The 13,203-nt window shown below is 37.2% G+C and overlaps 1 protein-coding gene across 1 annotated transcript in view; it reads left to right on the forward strand.

The window, feature by feature from the left end:
* Positions 1-1,326: 1,326 nt before the first annotated feature.
* The window catches only part of LOC114161860 (solute carrier family 12 member 9), a 72,525-nt gene continuing 60,648 nt past the window's right edge, over positions 1,327-13,203 (forward strand). The window contains exons 1-4 of the mRNA XM_028045473.1: positions 1,327-1,937; positions 10,259-10,393; positions 11,705-11,842; positions 12,225-12,542. Coding sequence (XP_027901274.1) covers positions 1,718-1,937; positions 10,259-10,393; positions 11,705-11,842; positions 12,225-12,542 — 811 coding nt within the window. The 5' untranslated portion in view covers positions 1,327-1,717. The remainder of the gene's footprint in view (positions 1,938-10,258; positions 10,394-11,704; positions 11,843-12,224; positions 12,543-13,203) is intronic.

The raw sequence follows: 13,203 nt of genomic DNA on the forward strand, positions 1-13,203 counted from the left end.
AAAAAGAAAAGAAAAAAACTTGTCAGCAAGTGCGTTCAGCAATGTAACCCTCCTATTGGCCCGACTAACTTCATCATATGACCGAAAGCAATAGGGTGGAAAATGTGAAAGCAGGAAATCTCAGGAAAGCCCGAGTGACAAGTGCGAAAGTAAAGTTAGTTAGAATAAAACAGGAAGTTTTGCATAAAAAAATAAAATAAGATATAATCATACGTGGCTCTTTTAAACTCTTTCCTAGTTTTTTGTTTGGTTGTTTTGCAAAGTTTTATAAAATCATTGCCCTCTTCTCACTCCTCCTCTTCATCAACTGTGGATTATAGCTATTTCACAAACAGTTTGTTTGTGTCTCTGTGAAGCACTTTGTGGTTTTAATATCTGTGACTGGTGCAATTTAGATAAATACTACTGAAGCACAGACCCCACAAGACATTTGGAGGTGTGTGTGTTTTTATCTAGCATCAAGAGGTCAGCAGCAGATTATTTTGGTTTGGAAGGTGGAGTGTTCTGATTTAGCTGATCCCAGAGAAGTTACATTGGATTAAAGTCTTGGGAATCTGCGAGCCAAGTTAACAACTCACACTAGATGTTGTTTATTCCTAAATCATGTTTGCTTCTTAGGATGGCACATAATCCTGCTGAAGGATCCCACAACAATCAGAGAATGGTGTGAAAGAACTCCCACACCCAGACTGCAAGAAAATAACAACAAAGTAATTTGCCCACAACCCTTGGAAAAACAGAAGTGTGTAGTGTATATATGGACATTGTGTTTTATTGTTTAGTAGTTTACAGCATTTTGTTGGAATTTGGGGGGAAGATTTCATTCAGATTTATCCTGAGATACTTGCCTTAGTAAAATGGGTCTGGTAGCACCTATCACCTAAACAATCACTTTGCCTCTGCCAGCCTGCGTTCTTCCTGGTCTGGATCTTGGTGATATGTTTTTCCCAGGGTAAGTGATGCATGTAGCTAGGCACCCACGCAATGTAAAAAAAACCAACCAAACAAACCAACAAAAAAAAAAAACACAGCCAGTGTTTTTGTTGATGAATCTTTGACCCTATACAAACAAGATATACTGACAGGATGTCCAGTTGAATCTAATTCGTCATTAGATGCTATTGTGAAGAAATAATCAGTGTTTTTGACTTCACTTGTTAATGATCATAATGCTGTGCCTGACAGATATATGTATGTCTAAGGTGATAAATTGTTTTGCTCTTATGAAAAAAGTTGCACTAAATCGTAATTGGTTTTATTGTGAAAGGGCAAAACAGAAGTTTGCAGCAGAGACACGTATTGACGTTGCGGCGTCACATGATACTCTATTCCGTACAATCAGAGAAATGACACAGAACTACCATGGCCTCGCGCAGGTATCCTGCCGGGGATTTTATCTAACATTTTATTGATAAACGATCGAAGTTTGTGCATCAGCGATTAGGCCAAACACGCTCTATTTAACTTATTGTGTTTGTGACCGAAGCACTTGTTTGTTTTGCTATGTAGATACTGAACTTGCATTTGAAGCGGCTGACAATCAGGACGCGTCAATTCTACAGGTTTTTTTTTTTTTTTTTTAATCCATCGCAAGCATTTATTTGCAAACTCTTGAGTTGTCCTGACAAAATACAGCGATTTTTCCGTCCCTAAATTTACCCGGGTTACTTTTTAAAGTTCGAGTCGACCTAAGCGAGCATTTGTTTTTGTTTTTGCAATGACGGAGCGGACTCCTCTCCTGAACTACCGCCTTGTCGCCAGCGTCAATGAGTCCGAGCCGCGGTCTGCTCCTGAGAGCCGGGCCCTGGAGGAGCTCCCGGGAAGCCCTCGGCCCAGGTCCTCGCCGAAGGGGCAGCCCAAGAAGCTGTCGGTGTTCTTCGGTGTGGTGATTCCCACTCTGCTGTCAATGTTCAGCGTAGTGGTCTTCCTCAGAATAGGTGAGTGGTGGCAGCAGAAATCACTACACTCAGTTTCGCACCGAAGTAGTAGTCAACAGTAGTCAACAGTAGTGTGCACCGAAGCACAGTCACGGTTTCTATATTTTACTGCTTCTGTGGTTGTTTGCAGTAGTTTTGGGAATCATTTTAGGGTTAAGCCATTATAATTTCCATTTAACACGCCTCGTTTCTGTAATCTGTTTGTGGTTCTTTCTAAAGTTCAAAATAACTTTCGCTTTTTGTAATAAATGGAACTGCTTAGCAAAGATTTAAACATCGTTAAAAAAGTCAGTTTTTAATGTTAAATGCAAACAGAATATCTCTAATTATTGTGAACTTGTATGTAAAAACAAATGCTGCTTTCCAAATAATGCACTATGCTACAACTCCCTTCATTTTTGCAATTGTGCTCTGACATGTGGCACAATTATTTTGTTAGAAACTGTGGAGTACTCACTTTTAACCCAGAAAAGGAATTAGAACAAACTTGGAATCCAGAGACCTATAGTTTATTAGTCTTTAGCTTATATTTTAGAAACTGTAGAGTACTCACTATTTAGATGCAGAGAGACTCCTATTATTGCAACCCAGAAAAGGAATTAGAACAAACTTAGAATCCAGAAGAGGAACATTTAGTTTTTATTCTTACTTAGAATCCATGGAGTACTCATTACTTTTACAAATTTAGAGCACACTTAGAAAGCCCAGAGAATACTTACTTATACTTATACCTATCTAGCATCCCAGAGGTCCAGAGGATGCTTACTTACTTACACTTATTTAGCAACCCAGAACAGGGATTAGAACTTGGAACCCAGAAAAACTACCTCAGCAACTATTTTTTAGAGTCCTATTCGTCCAAACCAGAAAAGGAATTTGAACAGAGGATACTTACTTATCTACCAACCCTGAATATGAGTATCTAGTTTATTTACCTTGGATCAACATTATCAGCTTTCTCTTCTTTTGCTCTTTCTTTTGGTTAGTTATTTTGTTTGTATTTCCTTTTAAATCCTGTAAGTTTATTTCTTAGAGCAGTATTTTGTGAATCTCTTACTGTGTGCAGTAATAGATTTGTAGCCACAAGGCTGATAAATTTTAGAGATCCTTTTGTTGTCAGCTCCGTAATTCAGAAAAACATGATGCTACACTTTTAAGGCCATACTGACTATTATTAGTATTGATAAAATCTCTTCTGCACTTTACTTTCCCATGCCCTTATATGGAAATGCTTTGTATGTTCCATCTGTAGTATCAGGAAGCTCACCGGAGGTGCACTGCCTCCAATTTCAATTTCTCACCTAAATAATCATTGACTTCTGTATAAATAATGCAAATATGTCAATGGTTTAAGAGTTCATAAAACACTCTTTCCTTTAAAACTGCTATGACATTTAAGACTGGAGTTGTTTTACAACAGTTTTTGCCTCCCTAAGACTAGATGTGCTCCTAGCCTTTAAGTTCAACTGATCAGCACTTGAAATGGCAGCGCCAACTGCTAGTTAAAAAATTAACTACTTAATCTTTCAAAAAAATCTCACTTAAAAAATTCTGAATTATCCATTTAAGCTACAGCTTTTGAAAGTTCACTAATATTTCAGCAGCAAACGGAGACTGTCGTGACTTTATGCTGTGAAAATCACATTCGTAACTCAGGTTTAGGTTTTGGTACAGTGAGGAATTCATGTCTGATTGTAATCAATGAGATATACTGTAAGTTCTCCTTTTTCAGTAATATCACTAAACTAGAAATTATTCAAGCCCATGAAATCCATGCTGCTGCAGAAACCACAGTTGGATTTGCAGAACAATAAATCAACTTTTCATAACCAACTTCATCTTTTCTCCTCACTTTTCACTTCTGCTTTTCTTTCTGATTTTTTTGTTTCCTATAAGTTTTAACTCTTTCAGTATTCTCATCTCCTGTCCTCCCAGTTCCCCTCCCAGTTCCCCTCCCAGTCTCGTGAGATGTCAGCTGCTGAGCAATGGATACTCAGAGAAAAAAATCACTTACACACACACACACCCACCCACCCCGACTCACATGGGTATATGTAGCTGTTGGCTGAAGACTTTAGACATTGTAATCTCAAGTTGAAGTGTAAGATTGCACAGGAACTGTGAGTGGTTTCAGTGCGGATGTGAAACTACTGTAAATTTAACGGTTTGACAAAGTGTCTCTTGTCCTGACCTGGATATCTTTAGGGTGTACCACCAGAACATGCAGATGCTTCGCAAGTTGAGTTTATTTCAGTTGAGCTTGAAATTTCAGCTCTTAAAGGAACAAAGTGAATTTTGTTTCCTAGTGAGATTTGGGTTTGTGTCACAGTGGACCTGACTGATGACAGAAACATGCTGATAGTTGCTGATCAAAGATTAATGAGTAGCGTTAAGGGTCTAAGTGGAGGAACGGTACGATAATGTGGATAATTTGTGTGTTTGCGATACAGTTCAAAGTGACTGATGTGACTTTCACCTTGATGAGATTCACAGCATTGATCAATAGGACAAATTTGACAAATGTTTCAATTTGGAAAAGTACAAGATCGACTTGGTCGCTTTAGGTTTATTTACGTCCTCTAATTATTTGGATATTTTAGCCTATATATTATCTACCGTATTTTTCGGACTATAAGCCGCTACTTTTTCCCACACTTTGAACCATGAGGCTTATAGCCCGGTGCGGCTTTTCTGTGGATTTTTCTTCAACCACCATGGAGCTCTTTAGCAGGACGTGAATCATTGGAAGCCAAACTTGGAAATCAAAGAAGAAAGTGCTCATTTTCATTTAGAACAAGCACATGATAGCAATAGACATGACAGAGAAAGGTTTTCAAACTCCTACGCCCTCATCATGGAAAGCACACGAAGAAGTTCATATGATATGGAGTGAAAATAGTCTCAAAATATCTGCCTGTGTAAAAGTATTTGTGCGTGTGTAATCCTGGATTTGTAAACCTTAAAAATAAAATAAATCTTCTCCTACGCCTACAAATGTTGAAAAAGTACTCACAAGTCATCTGGTACACACACACAAAACTGCATTTACGCACAGATCCAGTTACGAGTGCACAAGTATTTTTGAGACTCATTTCACGCTTCGGGAGCTCCCAGATTTGTGTGTAGATGGTGCTTACATGCTAGTAGAAAGCTGCGTCATCTGAATTTTGCTCTGGATCTAGTGTTTTTATCCTCTAAACGTTTTTCACTGTGCTTGTACGGAAGTGGCAAATACGTTAGTTCGGTGGAAAACGGTGTATCTCAGCACTTCCTTATAATATCCCAAAATTATTTATAGACATATTGTACATTTTTGAGCGGTACAGGACTAAGTGGTCTGAAAAATGACCGCTGGGTGGCGGAATGGTTCGCTGGCCGGAAAAATAGGCAGCCAAACCAAGAAGCAAGACTGAGCGTCCCGATGGTCTGCCCTCGGAAGTAAGTAGAAGCTAAACCTGCAGGCTTTACTCTCCGATTATAATGAGACATGGAGTAATTATAAATAATTTCAGATTACGTTTTATATGTCTGGTATTTTGATACTCTGCCCTCTTCATGTGTTTCTGTTAGCGGGAGCTAATGTTTTTGTGAGCTATGCTACTTTAGCTGTTCGCAGCTAAGTCCGTGTATTTTTAGTGTCACACTCAGCACAGTTTGAGTCTTTAATCCATAAAAATTATCTCTGGGTGGTTCTTACAGTATCTGTTTTGCCCAACAGGTTCCAATCAAATTCCTAAGTCATGTTGCTGACTGATATTTGTATTTATAGTTTGTGAGATATTCTGATTTGCCTTCTACTTTATTCACTAAGTGAATATAATTAAGTGAAATAAATTGCCTTTCGATTCTAATTTATTGAATTTCTATGTGTATAAATAACATTTTATATTTATCTGTACACAGGACAAAACGACTGACTGATGGATTGGGTCTCGTGTTATTTTACTTTCTGGAGGATCAGGATCTTTCAGATCTCATCTACTCTCTGATCTGATGGAGCTGTTGCAGGAACACACCGATCCTCCAACAGGATCCTCAGATCAAGGCATAGATGTCTGGTGTCCTTCAACATTTGGATATGTCCTGGTCCAAAACACCTGAATTAAATGGCTGCTTAGGACAGTCAAGTTCTCCAGAGTTGTGTTAATGACCTCTGACCTCATGATTTGTCTCAGGTGCGTTAAAGAAGAGACATCTAAAGGTTGGAGGACACCGACCCTCCTGAAGTGGAGCTAAAACCCTGCTGTACAATTTTCACTCAATTGCAATCACATTTACTTGCATGCAGTGGAAACCTAACCCGTGTTGAGGTATATGAGGAGTATTCATAGTGTCTTTACTTTAAAACCTGTTTGGTTTCCATTTGTTGAAAGTAAGTTACAAACATTTACTCATAGTTTGACCACTGCTTTATGGCAGAAAAAAAGTTTGATGTCACAAATATATGATTTTAATAGAGGCATGTTTCGATTTATAATGTAGAAGGAAGAAGAAGACAAAAGTGTTTCCTGAATTAACTTTAATGTTCATTTTACTGCACACAAAGGACAGATTAAATATTTAAGATTGCAACAAATCTGTTGAATCGTTAACAAAATAGGTTCAGATTAACATGGCACAGCTATCTAAAGTTAACAATGACATGTCTTAAAATTTACATGGATGTTCAAATATTTACTATAATCAATTAACTAAAGAAAACACCATAACTCTGTGTATTCAAAGACGACCAAGGTCAGTCTCTACAGATTAAGGATAATGTCTACCAACAGAGCAGGTTAACTACTGTAGTTGTTTGAAAGGCATCTTGGTCCAGTTGATGGCTCAGTTTGAAGCTTGAGGTTTTGGTGTTGAAACTCCCAGAATCTCAGCTGCTGCAGACTGTCTGAAGATACAGAAAAAAGTACAAATATACAGTTAGTGTTAGAAAAAATGTATGTCGATTTTCCTGAACAGCTGATGCACCGACAAATCTGACTTTGACAGAACATTGCTGAATCTGGAAATTACTTGAATCATTACAATGTATGTAGAAATTTTTCTTTTTATGTCGATCAAATGTTTATGCATTAAATGTTTTGCTGTGGAGGCTATTTTTGCAGTGGTGCTTTAAATAAATGCATAACATATTTATTTTCTTAAGTATGTGTTTATTAGCTGTTAATTGTGACAAAATATCAATTGAGAAAGAAATGTACTGCTTGTAAAAATCTAAACCATCTGAATACATTTTACTATCTACATTAATCAACTTGAATTGAAGACAAACAGGAACAGCAGGTTTGTCCTGGTTTGCAAATGAGGTATATATTTGTTTAATGGCCGATGAAATGGAGTCTCTGTTTATTTCAGAGATCCAGACACAAACATGGTTTAGTCTGAATATTCTGAAGGATGTGTGAATATGATGTGCCATGATGAAAAATTTTACTGTATGATAAATTGTTCCAGAAGTTCTCAACAAACGATAATATTGTTTTTATGAGACCATTTTTTGAGTAATATAATGGTAATGACTAAATAATAATGCAAGAACACATTCTCAAAGGTCATTAAACTTTAAATTCTAATGAACATTTAACACTGGAACTGGAAGACATTTTTAATATCCAAAATAAATAAAACTAATGAATTTTGAAGTCTTTGTAAACAAAATTGCCTTTCAAAATGAGGGCTAGTCGAGACCAAAGTACCAAACTAAAGACTTTTATCATCCAGTTTTTGGTAGAAAGAGAAAAAAAGAGAAACGATAAATCAGGCCAATGGAAATGATTGAGTTTGTTTTAATTTATCATCCGATTAATTGATTTATTGATTATTGTGACAGGCCTATGTGTAGACATTTGACTAAATTCTTAAATATGTTGAGAAGTCAACATAGATGAAGTACCTTTCAGTTTGTTCTGGTGAATAAAGTCTAGCAGCAGATGATGTTCTTGCTGGTCCTGCAGGAATTCAGTATTACTCTGTCAAATATCTGAACATGAAAAGAAAGTAGAAAAACTGCCTAATCCGTTCACCTAAAGCTGACATCCGAGGTAAGGTGAGCATTAATTAAACAACCAGCCAAGAGACCCACAGTAACTCTGAATGAGCTGCCAAGAGCCACAACTCATATGGGAGACTCTAATCTAATCTACCTTCAATACTGCTGAAGCAACAAAATACGGGTTTAGTGATGGTGACTGTCAGGTTTATACACCTAGAACATCAAAATACAGGCACAAGAAAGGACAAGAGAGGGTTAGTTTCTTGTAGCTCGCGAGAACAGACAGAGATGTGTTTCAGTTACGACCTCTACGTATTCTGAAAACACATTCTGCTGGACCTCTCTTTTTATTGAAAATCATCCCTAGTTACAATGCACGTTTCAGCTCTTATCAAAACATATGCAGCTGCAATGTGATTCACAGTTCCAGAAGATAAACTAGAACATTTACTATGAACAGTATGATTGTATAAGGTTAATCAGCACCATTATGCTATAAACTATCTTATTATAAACATGAAGAATAGGATGTCCTTCTGCTGAGCAGCCGTCCGATTAGACAAGCTGGTGCCGGCTGTCTCTACATCCTTCAGCAGGGCCTCCTTCAACATACTCAGAAACATACTGATTAGTATTTATATAGGTTATTATTTTAATTCTGTCAGTGACCAACATCCATAACTGCCATACTCTCCTGAACATGCTTGCTGACTTCGGCATCATAAAACTAGATCAACCTGGGTTAAAGTTAAGACTGAAGATAAACTATCAAACTGTGCTGAGTGTGACACTAAAAATACACGGACTTAGCTGCAAACAGCTAAAGTAGCATAGCCCTTTGCTGCGTCCACAAACTGAGAGCGGTGGAGATAGCGGCTTATGGCCTGGTGCGGCTTATGGCCTGGTGCGGCTTATACAGTATATGTATGTTTCCATTTTTTTGTTAAAAAATAATCTTTGTGGGTGCGGCTTACAGGGAGGTGCTCTCTATAGTCCGGAAAATATGGTAATTGATTTTTTTTGAGTGTAGTTGAGGCATTAACTCCTTGTTCGTCAGACTAGAGAGATTTCAAATTGGTTTTATGTTCCAGACAGCAATATATCTACGTTGCAAGCATGATGGTACGATGTCAGCCCTATTTGGCTGAAAGAAGCAATGTTTAAAAAAACCTGGCCTTATGTGACCGTTAATGGCTTATTCAGTAATTAGTAGTTATGTTATTCTATTTTTTATTTATCTCAGTATTCCTACAAGTAAACATCACCAGTCTATTGATGCTGTTCTAAACAACAAGCAGTATTTATAAATGTGACACAATGGCTAACAGCTAATCTCTGATCAGAACCAGGAATGCTGAAAAACTGGAATATCAGTTCAAGTCTAAAACTCTTTATTTTTTGGATAAATTCTGGGCAGTTCATTTCAAAGCATATTCTGCCTCATCAGCTGGATTTTGGATCAGTTTATTGTGAGTTGACTAAAATACTTTTCCAGCTACTTAAAACCTGGAAAGCACAGACGGCAGACTGACCAGACCATCTGGTAGATTGATAAAACCAGCTGGTTTGACCTGTATGAATTCACAGAGAACAGGCTTTCAGCTAACATAGCACTATATCCTACTGATTCCCACATTCTCAATTGATTACCGTAAATTGAATCATGCAATCAGCTAAAACAGACTGCATGACTGTTAGTCTCCACTTCTCCAAAAATCAACTTAGTTTCCAAAAAAAACTGAGCTTAATTTCTGCTGCAGGCAAATCTATGATCAACAACATCTTCAAACTAAACCTTTAATTAATACAAATGTGGTCGCTTAAAATGACGTATACACAAAGAAATGATGATAAGAAAACATTAACACCAGTTTAGCACTGGAACTAATTCAGTTGAGTCATCTAACCTGTACAGCAGAAGTGTGGTCACAATGTATACAGACAATTCAGAAGCTGGAATCTCTCCTAGCATGTGATATTCCAATTTCACTTTTACAGAAAGTGAAACATTGTGGTGAGACATTTAAACTGAAGGCTGTGTGATTTTCTTTTTTATATTTTCACTTTTAAATTCTTTGAAAACTGTTTGAAATGTTATCTAGAATTAAAAACCACGGACAGACATCTGTTGAACAAATAGATCTCTTGTGATATGTTGGCTAATTGTACTTTCACGATGCCTTAAAAAACCCCACATCCTCTTTTATGCTGGAACTTCCCAGAAATCCTTTAATTATCAGCCTCTTTCCACTCTGCTCCAGTTTATGGTTCTGCTTTCACCCAGGCACCAATCTCTCAGTTTAATTTACTTGTTCCTATTTTTTTTTTTCAGGGTTTGTGGTGGGACAGGCTGGATTGTACCAAGGTATTCTCATGTTTGTGGTGGCCTACTTCATCATCTCCATGACTGTTCTGTCAGTGTGCGCAATCTCCACCAATGGAGCGCTGGACGCTGGAGGAGCCTATTGTATCCTGTTCACACACACAAGCATCATCATATGACCATCTGCATGTGACAGTCAGTGTAGCGCCATTATAACTGTCAACAGTCAAGGTATACAGAAAATTAGGGTCTGTTTCAAACAAGTGCTGTCTGTCAGACACTACATTTCTAACCACTGGAAAAGTATAAATCAGATTTATTTCAAGTTAGGTTTGCTTTAATGTTCTGTGACAGTCAGCTTTACTACTTCAGCCACAGCTGAGGGTAAAGTACCAAGCTGAAAAGAAAAAAAAAAAGAAATATTTTTTTAGTATCTGAGTAGCAAACCAGTGAGATTGCTTTTCACAGTTGAGAGTATAATCGGTCACTGCTGCTTAAGTCACACAAAAATGATTTCTGATGTTATTTAACATACAGTACAGACCAAAAGTTTGGACACACCTTCTAATTCAATGGGTTTTCTTTATTTTCATGACTATTTATAAGGCAAGAAATCCCACTTATTAACCTGACAGGGCACAGCTATGAAGTGAAAACCATTTCAGGTGACTACCTCTTGACGCTCATCAAGAAAATGCAGAGTGTGCACAAAGCAGTAATCACAGCAAAAGGTTGCTACTTTGAAGAAACTAGAATATAAGGGGTATTTTCAGTTGTTTTACACTTTTTTGTTTAGTGCATATTTCCACATGTGTTGTTCATAGTTTTGATGCCTTCAGTGTGAATCTACAATGTCAGTAGTCATGAAAGTAAAGGAAACTCATTGAATTTAAAGATGTGTCCAAACCTTTGGTCTGTACTGTACATGCTTAGACATGCTCACTCTCAGATATCGCTGTGCAGCATTAAGTTTGGATTGTTTGCAACATTTTACAACTTTTCAACAACGTTCATTTACAAATCTTGTTTTAGTCAGATTTGCATCTACAGCTGTTTGATGACAAGGTGGAAATCTCAAAGTGTGTTTCTTTAAACTGAAAGTCAAAATTAGTCTTGTAATGCATTTAATTCTTTTGGTTTAATTAGCATTAAACCAAGAGAAGGAAGCACATGATTTAGTATAAAAGTTGTGAATTACCTGAGGTTTCTTTAATATATTTCAAATTCAGGTTTTGCAAAACATCAAAATACAATAAGTACATTTATACTTCAGTTCATAAAAAAAAAAAAGATTTACTATGACCTGGTTATTATTGCTAAAGTTGACCAATAGCTTTTTGCATTTTGAGTGTATTTGGCAAGCCAAGCGTACCCCTTTCAAACGCTTCAAATATTTCACATCAGTTCATGAGTTTGTTTTAAATGCCATGTACTTTGCCCTAACTTGAGGCACAGACATGATCAGCCGAGCTCTGGGTCCTGAGTTTGGTGGCAGCATCGGCATCATGTTCTTCTTTGCTAACGTGTGCGGAAGTGCCCTTTTTGTGCTGGGTCTGGTTGAAGCCATAATGGGCACCTTTGGAATACCAGAAGGTAAATTGAGAATTTCTTGATTTGTGTATTTATCTGTACCATGTCTTCCCAAAGTATTAAAAGTTATTACTTTAACAATGAGGACTCTACTTTAACAATGAGGGCTAATTGAGACCTAAGCACCAGACTGAAGATTATCATCCAGTTTTGGAAGAAAGAGATGGAGAAATGAGAGCACTGATAAATTATGCATATCGAAATGATTACGTTTGTTTTAATTTATTATGTGACTAATTGAGTTATTGCTTTTTGAGACAGTCCTAACACAGGTGAAAGACTGGAAAACATGAGGCAGAAACTATCTGGGATTCCTTTTGTTATACCATTGTCTATCAGATCACAGCTTCCTAGTCATTACATTGCCTCTCATGTTTCATTTTAGATCCAACCGTGGTTCCTAGTACACATCAGGTCCTACCATCAGGCTACTGGTGGTCCTTGCTGTACGGCACCGCTATCCTCTTGCTGTGCCTTATAGTATGCCTGGTCGGAGCCCACATCTACGCCAAGGCCACTTTCGTCATCTTCCTGGTGGTCATCCTTGCTCTGATCATGATCTTTGTCAGCTTCTTTGTTGTGAAACCTAAAATGGTCACGTTGCCAAGCCCCTTCAAGCCATCCAACGGAACGAGCCCTGTGTATCCCACCACAGCTAATTTTACTGGATTCAAGCTGGAAACACTGCTGGGAAATCTGAAGGGTAAGATTGAGTGACTAGAATAGAAAGCCTTGATTTTTTTTCTTCTGCTAAGTATTTTATTAGAAATGCAACAATCAGAGATTTTGTGACCACTTTCAAATCAATGATTTTTATAAAGCGCTGAGTTGTTAATATAAATTTTGACAATTTTGAATATTCCTCAAATATTTTTTTCACTTTAAATATATATTTATAAGTAATCAGGTCAGGTGCCAATGGGTGTTACATAGTTCTGTAATTAAACAAGATTTCTCTAAAACTTTAAAATATATAAAAAAGTTTTCTGACAAAATGGAGATTCCTGTTGGTAAAGGCTAAAGTCAGCTATTTTCAGTTGGATTTTTAGATGCATTTCTAATTATTACTTAAAGTTTTGGATCGAGCCTAATGTATCATGATGGCAGCAGATGTTCTTGTGAAACAAGGGAAAAAGGAAGTGAGGGTTTGTTCACACAGTAGCCTCATAAGTTCTGAGACTATCAGCTCGTTTGTGGGTTTAAAGATAGAGTTTTACTAATGTTGACATCTGATCAGTGGCAGCACATATGACCATTAAACACTAATTGGTGATTCAGAAGCTTAAAGACATCTTCTAAAACATTTTAAAGCCATTTTTGTTTTAATGTGGCCTATATAAAGATTTATCTTATCTTATCTTATG

The sequence above is a fragment of the Xiphophorus couchianus genome, chromosome 18, assembly GCF_001444195.1.
Source record: "Xiphophorus couchianus chromosome 18, X_couchianus-1.0, whole genome shotgun sequence".
In the NCBI taxonomy this organism is placed as follows: domain Eukaryota; kingdom Metazoa; phylum Chordata; class Actinopteri; order Cyprinodontiformes; family Poeciliidae; genus Xiphophorus; species Xiphophorus couchianus.